Raw genomic sequence first — 10,162 nt, forward strand, 5'->3', positions numbered from 1 at the left:
AAGTAGTCTGGTTTTTGGTTCCTTGTTATAGCTTTTTGCCTCAGATATTTCATTAAATCTGCAAGAACTCACCTCTGCCTCCTCACTTCTGCATTTGGGTCCTCAAAACCTCAACCAAACTCTGACAGCTACAAGGAGAGCGTTAACCACGGTGGGAGCGGAAGAGAGCAGGAGGCTTTAGGTCCTCAAGAGGCTGCAAAAACTCAAATTCTAGATTGTTAAAAACAGTTATTTCCATCCTTTCCTATTCAGAGAAGCAGCTATCTGAGCAATAGGTGCTGTTTTCTCACTAAGACTAAAACTGAAATTGATGTTCCAATCGAAATGGTTATGCTCAGTATAAAATTAACATAATCTTTCTAACCGTGAAGCATGGTAGTGGCTGTGTCATGCTGTGTGGATGATTTTCTTTAGTAAATGTTGGTCAGACAGGGCAGGAGGATGGATGGAGATAAGAAGAGGCTGGAGTGGCAGCATGACAGAGAAACTAAACATTAAACCAGAGACACAAAGGAACAACTTAATGTTCTTATGTTAGAGTGGCCCAAAGTGCAAAACAGTTGAGAATATGAGACAAGACAATGTTTAGAGAGAACTGAGCTTGATTCTCTGCGATGTCAAAAATTGTAAAATTGCTTAAGGATATTAATTCTTTTGAAAGAGACGGTGTGTTACATCTGAGACTTGTTTTCACCACAAAATAAATCCTGAATGAAAACAATGAACAGGTTAGAAAATCAGCTCAGAAGTCGGCCTGCCATCTCAGATTTTGTTACCCTAAAAACGTGCAATTCGATTTACAGTTATTAGGTCGAATACTACAACTAGGGCTGCAACTAATGATTATTTTGCAAATCTATTAATCTGTTGATTTTGTTTTTGATTCAATAAATAATCAAATAGCAAAAGGTTTCTTGAAGGAGAATTCTTATGAAATTAAAGCAGGTGAAACTAAAACTTTTGCACTTGAGTTCTGGATCGAACATAATGAAAAATCTTTATCTTAATTGTAAAATGTTTTTATATTTTACACTTTTGGTATAATTGCGGCTTAAGGGTTGGTTGATCTGTCGGCTAAAGCATATTTTACCATTAATAGTTTACTAAATTAGTTGACGATTAATCGATTAATCAAGATTGTTTCACCCCTGTATACAACTATAAATTTGGTGTTCAATTTTGAAGTAGGTCTTTTAACCCATCCTTTAGATATATTTGTTTACATGAACTATTATTGGAGTTTTTTTAATTTTTTTTTACTTCTGTTGTTTTCATCCTGTTTATGTTGCAATTTCCCCCATGGGGGATAAAATAAAGTTCAAATAGGATAGCTTTAAAATCCATCCGTTCAGTCTGCAGCTGTACTGATGCCTATAGAGAGAGGAGCGCTGTGATTGGCTGAATGTGATGTCATCCTTGCAACTCCTGCAAAGCCAATCTTTCTATGAAGTCTGCTGCAACATAAACTCCTTCAGTATCGCGTTTGTTGCCTCATCACTGATCAGCTTCCCCAAAATCTGCTTCCTAATAATCAGTTAATCCTTTTTGTTTGAAAAATCCTACTTTTAAAAAGTGAGATCAATGAAAGTTATCTTCAAAATAAACCAAAATATGCAAAACATGAGAATCAGAAGCAAGAAACACACCGATAGCTTCCCCAGAAAGCATTTTTATTCAGGTAATGCCACAGCATTTGAATCATCAGTCTGTAAAAGAATCCCTGAGTCAGAATCAACTGGATTCACCGACTGTGCAATTATGCACTCATGCAATAAAAAAAAAAAAAGGGAGCGGAGTAAGAAACGATTAACTGCAAGGTCTGAAAACTGCTTTGAGAGCATAATTTAACGTGTTTCAAGTAAAAGAGAATGAAACGTTCTCCTGCAGCTCCGCCGGTAGATTTGGTTGTAGCCTGAAAGAGCAGTGCAGTCAATCAGAGCGAGCACTGCAGAAAGTAACAAAGAGCATCTAGGACATTTCTACAGATCTTCATCCTTATTTACATCATGTACATAAAACCCAGCAATTATGGGGAGAAATGCTGATTTATGTCATTTAAAAAGTCTAAAAAGCAGCTAAGCAGAGCTCTAGAAGCTAAAGGGGGAGTCGGACGTTCAGCGTTGATCTTATATACACATCGGTAGCACACCCTAAGTCCCGCTGCTGTGGCGTTTGTGAATGTTTGATGACAAGCATGTGATGAACAAATGCAAGCGTGACTCTGAACATGGGCAGCCTGAAGCTGCAGGCTTAGGGATGCATGCAGAGAAACTCAGACAAAGCCAAAGAAATCCAAGGAGTAGAAGTTGATTTGTGAATAAATCCTTTAATATTGTCAAATAATTTGTTTTCAATGGAACATAAAAAATAAGAGCTGTAGAAAAAAAAAAAAAACTCCAAAACAAAACATCTGATGTAAGAGGTGTAGCTAATGGGATAGTGGACGTTTCCAAAGTGAAGTGTTGTTAGTGAGTTTAATTAAAAAAATTCAAGGGCAAAAAAAAAAATAGTTTATTTACAGCTTAATAAAAAAAACGCTCCTGAAAAAAGTTTGTCTGCTTCTCAATTGGATTTTTTTGTGAGAATGAAAGAATTTGTTTGGATAAATTGATATCAGTGCTGTTTCCGATTTCAAAAAGATGTCTAAATACTTCTTAGTGGAGAAAGAAGATTAATTAATCCCAGCATCTGCAAATTGACCAAGTAAATTATCTCGTGTTCCAATCGAATCTCTACCACATGGGTTACCCTCTACATTTCCATTAAAAATAATTATTAAGCAGTTCTAATTTACTGAGGTCCAAAAGTGCCTTTATTCAATAAATTTAAAGTTGTTAAACATTAATAGATGTGATCAATTTGATAAAGTTGTACAAAGAATAGAAACATGTGAATGTTTCAATAATTTATAAATTACATTTGATTTCATGGGATTAATAAAAAAAAAAAAACATATTTTGGATATTCAATTATTGCACATAATACAAAAAAATGAACTTTAAATCATAGAAATTTAAACTTAAGTTATTTTTTTTTATAAATGACTGAAATATGCCAATTCTAGATATATAATATGTATGAATTTATTTATTAATTTGCATACATTTTCAATTGAAAGAGTCACATATATAAATGCTAAGGATCTTTTTAATTCAACAAATTGAGGCATTTTTAGCCCTCGATACCAATTAAGGCTTGCACGAAATCTGTCCTGTTGGAGGCGACTACAGAGAGAAGAAATGGACATTTCACTGCTGCAGAGCGATAATCCCGGAAAACGTCATTCATCATTTCAAAACGCAACTAAAATCATGCGTCACCCAGGTGGACCCGCATTGTGAAAACCTTCCTGCTTTTTATAATCAAGAAATCAAAATATATATATATGTCATATTCAATCTTTAATTTTTAATGAAACCAAAAACTTCCTAGAAATCTTTTTAAAAGGATAATAAAAGATTTTCCTGTATAAAACAACTAGGATTTGAATAAAAAAAAAAAAAAAATCAACTTTCTATTTATCAGTTAATCAAATTAGAATATTTTTCCTTCTTTTTTTTTTTGCTAAACAAACTATTTTTTTCCATTTTAAAGTTTTTAAGTGATTTTAATCAAAAACAAAACCTTCCAAGAACTTCCTCAACTTTAAAGAGTTCGTGTTAATCAGTCGTTTCACCGATATGCTCCTCCTACTTTATGTTTTACTGTAATGAGAGGAATGAAGGGCGAATATTTCAAACACAAAAGTGGCGTTATGCGTTTCAACGGGAGGTAAATAAGCAATCCCTTGCCTGAGCAAGCTTGGTTTAAGGCAAAGGTTAAAAATACTCCTACTGCAGGCTAGGCTAACAGCTGTGTGGCTACATAAAGACAGTTGGTGACCTTCTCCGCTCGAACCAGCTGCCAGTCATGTTCCACAGCGAGCTGCACTTCCATGTCAGGGGAGGGGGCAGGACTTGGCATGTTGAAGCATCACATTTAGGAGGTCGGAGAATGTCTGCTCGGGTTGATGAGAATACGTAAACTCCTAAATCTTAGAGGAGAAATAAATCGATGGGAGAAAGAAAAGCATGAAGCGAGTGTTTTAAAGAGACCAGTAACAGACGCAGGTATCCTTGATGGGAGCAGTTTTCAGAGCCCTTGCTGTAGTTTAACAGACACCAGCCTGTCCGATCCAACAGGTGAGGAATTTGCAAATAAATCTGCGATTCATATGTGTAAACAAATTAATAGTGATTCTCAGAACAGTTTTGTTTTAGACTGCTGACTGAAAATTAGCCGATCCAATCTTTTTTCCAAACCAGACTGCAAAAACCTCTAATATTCCTCTTCAGTGTGGAAACTTTGACTAAGGGGATTAAAAGAGGTTCTATCCATTCATCCTTTAATCTGCTTTTATTAGGAATTAGATGAAGAAACTTGAAATAATAATAAATGGAGCCTCTTTTCTTTGCATTTATTAGTAAACACTGTTTTACAGAGATCACTCATATTACCTCCTCTAGTAAAAATGGCTCAGAGCAGAGAGAGGAACTTTTTCATAAATGGTCTTAAATCTGCAACTGATATTGAGCACAGTCCTGATCAGTGGATCACCACTTGCTTAGATTTGTGGTTTAGTTGTATAATCTGAGATGGTGAGCGTATAAAATGAAACATGAAGCAGGCTTTGAGTTATTTGTGTGATGTGACCTGAAGGAAAGCCAGGCTGGGCCTAAAGGCACCGATTTCCATCACAAGAATCTCTCAGAGAGAAAGGGGAGCGGATACAGCCTGGTGTTAGACAGAAAACTGGTGAAAGGAGTCAAACGTCATCTGCAAACGTGGGTTATGTAGTTTAGGAAGTGACCTCAGAGACATTTCAGGGGCTCATTCTTGTTAGTAATTGGGATTTAACGGGATTTAGATGATGGTTTGGTGATTTTTCAGTACTGCATCCCCCTCCCCCCTCCTTATAATCCGTGATACACCAGAGAGCGATATTCCCGCACCTTCTGTTATTCTCTCTCGGACACTAGTGTCGGCAGGATTCATTTGACTCTGGTGTCGCTATGTTTTCACAGGTGGCCTCCTCCCCGGCCTACCAACTGAGCCGATGGTAGGAGGAGAATGGAGCTGGGCAGGGAGTGAGACGCCGCGGGGGGGAGGAGCGGCTGTCCCAAACGTGGGAGGGGGGTTACACAGTTTAGTTTTGTTTCTTGGCCTCCTGGTTTCCGTAACTGGAGCCTGTTTTCTTCACCTCTGTGACCCCGATGAGACGGCGGATAGCTACAGAGGCTGGGAAGGACAAAAGAGGGAACAAAAACAACAGTGGTAAATGCTGGTGAAGATTCTCAGTCATCCAGGTCATAGTCATTCCAAAAAAGTAAAAAAATAATCCACTACACTTTGTTTTCCAAGTTTCCCTTCCAACTATCATCTGCTGCTATGCAGGGAACCGAAACAACTCGCCTGGTCAGCCAGCCCAACAACGACCCTAAACGACTCCCTCTTATTCAGAAGCATAAACCAGTATAGTATACTGCAATGACTCCCCATTCCTAAGGGGTGGACCTGTTCTTCCGGTTCAATTTGCCCGTTTTCTGAGCCATAACGAGGCTTTGTTGGGCTTGAAACTCAATACTAATCCAGACATTTTGAAATGAAAAAGCTTCCTGGTTGGGAAACAAAACTTGGAATACAAAGTCCATTGGTTTGTTTTTTTAAACTTTTTTAGAGCAGTGGTAAATTTGGACAACCACATAAAAAGGTCAAACTTATTTACAATTCCTTGAAGAGATTGTACTTTAATTTGTAAAGTTAAACCAGTAACTTTTTTACATGAAAAACTCAAAATCCCAGGTGTGATTCTTTATTGGGCGTGTCTTTGCTAACTCAGAAGGTTGGATTTTATACTAATGTTTATTCAAGTTCAGTCAAACCATGTGGAGATCATCTGAGGACACATATCTCTAAATTAAAGTCTGGACGTTGACTAGGCCACTGATAGATTTTTAGCTTTTTGGGGAGTGGCGGCCTAGTGGTTAGGGCATAGAGCTCGGAGGTCTGAGTTTCGGAGTTCAAGCCCCACTCCCACAGCTTCCACTCTGGGTCTCTGAGCAAAGACCCTTAACCCCACACTGCTCCCCGGGCGCCACACAATGGCAGCCCACTGCTCCCCAAGGGGAATGGGTTAAATGCAGAGTTCATTTCATTGCTCTGTGCTTGTGACAGGGTAATGACAATAAAAAAGCTGGGGACAAAAACAAAAACAAATCTAAGCTGCACCCCTGCTTCAAAACACCTGAAACCAAAGCAGTAAAAAAAAACTCCTTGGTTACTCAGCAACTCTAGCAGAGGCCTGGACATTTCGCACTCATTGGTTTCAGGTGTGTTGGAGCAGAGAAGCATAAAAAAGCTGCAGGACAGAGGGACTCGAGGACGGACGTTTATCTACCTCTGATCTAGACTGTTCAGAATTACCCCAGTCTGCATTTTTTTGTGTTACCAACTCAAGTCTTGTTTGGTCTCTTATCCAAGTATCACTGCTTTCAGTCTTTCCTTGGAATGTTTTCTTGCCATCAACCAGTGAAGTCAGATTCTCTAGTGACCACAGCCATCCTGGCTGGTCTGTGATTAACGATCTTAATGGTTCAGCTTAGCAGGACTGTTGTGTTTTAATGCTTCTATGTTGGATAAACTGATAAAACGCATCAAAATGTGAGATTATCATATAAAAGTGGAATAGGGTGCTCCTGGACTTTTATTCATTATAAAAGAATCTGAATCCGATTTGCCATCTGGACCAGAAACCTACCAATGATGAGGAAGGTGATGAAACCAATGATGAGGAGCGGGGAGCCGCTGACGACAACGCCACATGCAAATTTGATGAGGGGCGACAACAGGAGAGTGGCCCAGAACAAGAAGTTAAGCAGCGTCCAAGGGCGGCGCGGAGGGATGATTGTAGGTCCTGGGAACTTTCCTTCTTTGTTGTACTGTTCCTGTAAGGCGTCCTGACAAACAGAGGGTTGGATTTAATGTGGTACGATTTGTCAACATGATCATAAACAAAATAAACGAAGGATCCAAAAGATACAAGCTTACCTTCTCCTGGTACAGCTTGTGCAGCCATTCGCCACACTCTTGCTCATCGTCTGGTATTTCCTCCACAGAATAACGCCTGGATGGAACAAATCAACAAGAAATGGACCTCAGTTATATCCAAAAACAAATCATCACATGAGCTGTGCCCCAACAGGCCCTGGTATTCGCTGGAAAGTTAATCTTACAGAGAGGGACCCACAAAAACTTTTTTTTTTTTTTATGTTGGGCAATATAAGATGAGAGCAGCAATGGAAAGATAAAACGTAGCAATCACAACTTTATACCTCTGTTATAGTTCAATATAAATACTGAAATCTCATCTCTCACCGGTCTTAAACTAGTTTTTAAACTTTTTCTTCTTTTTATTTAAGTTATATTACTAATTGTAATGCTTTTAAAACCCTGATAAAGACTGATAGGAGTAAGGGGTTAATAATAGCACATTATTAACTTCATCATGATAAGAATTGAATATGAAATTGGGCTATGACTGAGACTGATTCAGATACCATTAGGTATTTAAACTTTTAAGTTAAGCCGGGCTTCTACTGTGATTTTTTCAGTCGTTGCACGCAGCTACAGCTCACACTGTACGTCCAAACTGCAGGAGTTTAGTCGTATCCAACATCCAACACATTTGATTTTCTCCAGACCTCATGATTCCTGATCGGGAGGTGGTCGTGAGAGGCTGATCAGCCCTCGTCATCCCCTGTGCACTACACCACTCACGATCAGGCTGAAAGTCTACAAAGATTCTCGCACGACTGGAAAATCGCCCCCAAAATCCCACAGTGTACGCCTGGCTTTAGTCGTTCGTATTTTATATCCAACTGCTGTTCACAACAAGATCAATAATAACATTAATCATAATAATAATAATAATAATAACTGAAAGGCAACTCAAAATCATGTCTTACAAGCTACAAAACTTGATCTTATCTTTGGAATCTATTTTATAATCTTTTAAAAATAAAAAAAACTAATAAAGACTTTTTTTTTTAAAGACTTATCAGTATTTAAAATGATGTAGGCAAAAACTGAAAACTTTAAGGCTTCAAGATTGAATTGTAACACTGGAAACATGCAGTCTGTAGTTTTGACTTTAAACCACTAGGGGGCACCTTGCTAATTCATTTCAATCCCAGAAACTACCTGCTATGTTATGATACATTGCTCACAGGTTAAAATAATCAATTTTAAATAGAAATAAAATCAATAATGTATTCAGGTCCAGCATCAACGTAGCTAACAACATGAACAGACCCCATCAATCATTCTCCTAAGCAGGTTTTTACTACCACTGGAGCCATTATTTGCAAACTATTAAGATGCTGGATTCCAGCCAGCTGCATCGTCCGACTGATAAAAAGGAAGCAGGAGGGAGGAAAACTTTATTATAATCTCATGCTTGATTAAAATGAAAAATGAACAAAGGGCGTAGGCTGAACTTACTTAACACGCAGGTCAGCTTTGTATTTCTTGCCATTGACGATACCCAGCAGGGTGGGAGTCTGGTTGTCCTTGAAGTTTAGAGTCACATCGTACACAGCAGTGACTGCAACACGGAGACAAATTCAGTCAAAACAAACAACACTGTGCTTTAACTTGAGTTTTTTTTTCTGTTAGTGTGTTCCCATGGGCTGCACCTGTGCCTTTAAGACACTTCATCGTGGTGGTGAATCCTTTGGTTCGGGGTAAAAGGTGATACTTGAGCTTGGGCAGGCCTTTACTTTCTGCAACCTGCATACTGATTTGGTGCTTCTTCTCCGTGAAGCGGGTGCCTTCACAGTACAGCAGAAACTGTGTGGAGACAGAAGCTGCGTTTATACACAAACACCAGAGAGGAAAATCACTAAAGCTGGCAGACAGAGAGTAAACCGAAGCTAATCTGCCTCATTATCAGGATGTCTGATTTAAAAACTGTATTACATGTGAAAAACATGACTAGTAGTTTTACTGTTATGTTTTTAGTGAACAGAAAAAGTAAAACGGATGTCTGCGAGCTTCCGTCTCAGTTTTGGGACAATATTTGGCTGTTTGGCTGGATATGAATAATACCTACAACACATTACTTGCTACTTCTCGAAACGTCCATGCAGTACGCACCCACATATATTCAGGATAGTCTTTGAGCCTGTCCAGGCCTGCAAAGACAGTTTCTCGGTCCTCCTCCCACTTTCTTTTGCAAAAAACTATTTCTAAGAAGTACCAGGTCCAGCCGATCAAAGGAACCTTCAGCAGCTCATGTTTGGCCAGCACTTTGGAACTCTGTAGAGACGAGGAGGAAACATTTACAGTCAGGGCGATGCAAAAACAGGCACCTGGGAATTTTTTTTCCCCCCATGCTTTTGTTTACACTTTGGAGCCAAACTGACCCCTAGGACGCCGTATCTTTCACACATTGTCCAGCCACAGAGGAAGTCAATTTCAAAGTTGTGGTTGAGGATAATGATGACGTGCTCTTTGCCGAACTTGTCCACCGTAGCCTGGTCAGTGTAAAGGGTGCATTCTGTGCCCGACCACCACTCCAGCATCATCACCAGCTCTGAATGAGAACAACAACAATCAGAGGACCAGAACAGAAAAACTAACATCTAAATAAGAAGTAAAATCACAACAATGTTCCAGCGTTTGGGCTGAATGTTTTGTTTTCCATCCAGTTAATATGTGGGAGGTTTTTAGCAGATTAAAAATATCTGTGAAAGGTTAGCAGCAGCTGAGCGGTATGTGTCAGTTTGTAGTGGAAGTAGGTGAAAGTTCAACATTCAACAGACATGCCAGTGGCCTCAGCTTCCTCTGTCAGATGTGCAGGAAACACTTGGTAGATAAAGAGCCATGCAAAAGTACTCATACAAGGGCTAAACCATCAATCAGATTGATTTTTTTTAACTAATTTAGTAATTGATTAATCATTAACTGGAGTGTAGAGACACTAAAACGTGCCTTTAGCTGATAGAGAAACTCACTTAGAACTGTAATTATACCAAAATAAAAAATAAATGAACATTTAGCATTTAAAGTCGTAGGGAAGCGGCTGTTCCAACCGTTGCATTTCCAAATTCTCCCGGGTGGTGCA

General features: G+C 38.9%; 1 protein-coding gene across 1 annotated transcript in view; it reads right to left on the reverse strand.

The window, feature by feature from the left end:
• Window positions 1–3,552: 3,552 nt before the first annotated feature.
• agpat3 (1-acylglycerol-3-phosphate O-acyltransferase 3) overlaps window positions 3,553–10,162 on the reverse strand; it is a 24,821-nt gene continuing 18,211 nt past the window's right edge. The window contains exons 4-10 of the mRNA XM_015375356.1: window positions 9,462–9,631; window positions 9,193–9,354; window positions 8,733–8,886; window positions 8,539–8,641; window positions 7,087–7,162; window positions 6,797–6,995; window positions 3,553–5,277 (exon numbers count right to left, since the gene is read on the reverse strand). Coding sequence (XP_015230842.1) covers window positions 5,186–5,277; window positions 6,797–6,995; window positions 7,087–7,162; window positions 8,539–8,641; window positions 8,733–8,886; window positions 9,193–9,354; window positions 9,462–9,631 — 956 coding nt within the window. The 3' untranslated portion in view covers window positions 3,553–5,185. The remainder of the gene's footprint in view (window positions 5,278–6,796; window positions 6,996–7,086; window positions 7,163–8,538; window positions 8,642–8,732; window positions 8,887–9,192; window positions 9,355–9,461; window positions 9,632–10,162) is intronic.

The sequence above is a fragment of the Cyprinodon variegatus genome, unplaced genomic scaffold, assembly GCF_000732505.1.
Source record: "Cyprinodon variegatus isolate N-32 unplaced genomic scaffold, C_variegatus-1.0 Scaffold6, whole genome shotgun sequence".
Taxonomy (NCBI): domain Eukaryota; kingdom Metazoa; phylum Chordata; class Actinopteri; order Cyprinodontiformes; family Cyprinodontidae; genus Cyprinodon; species Cyprinodon variegatus.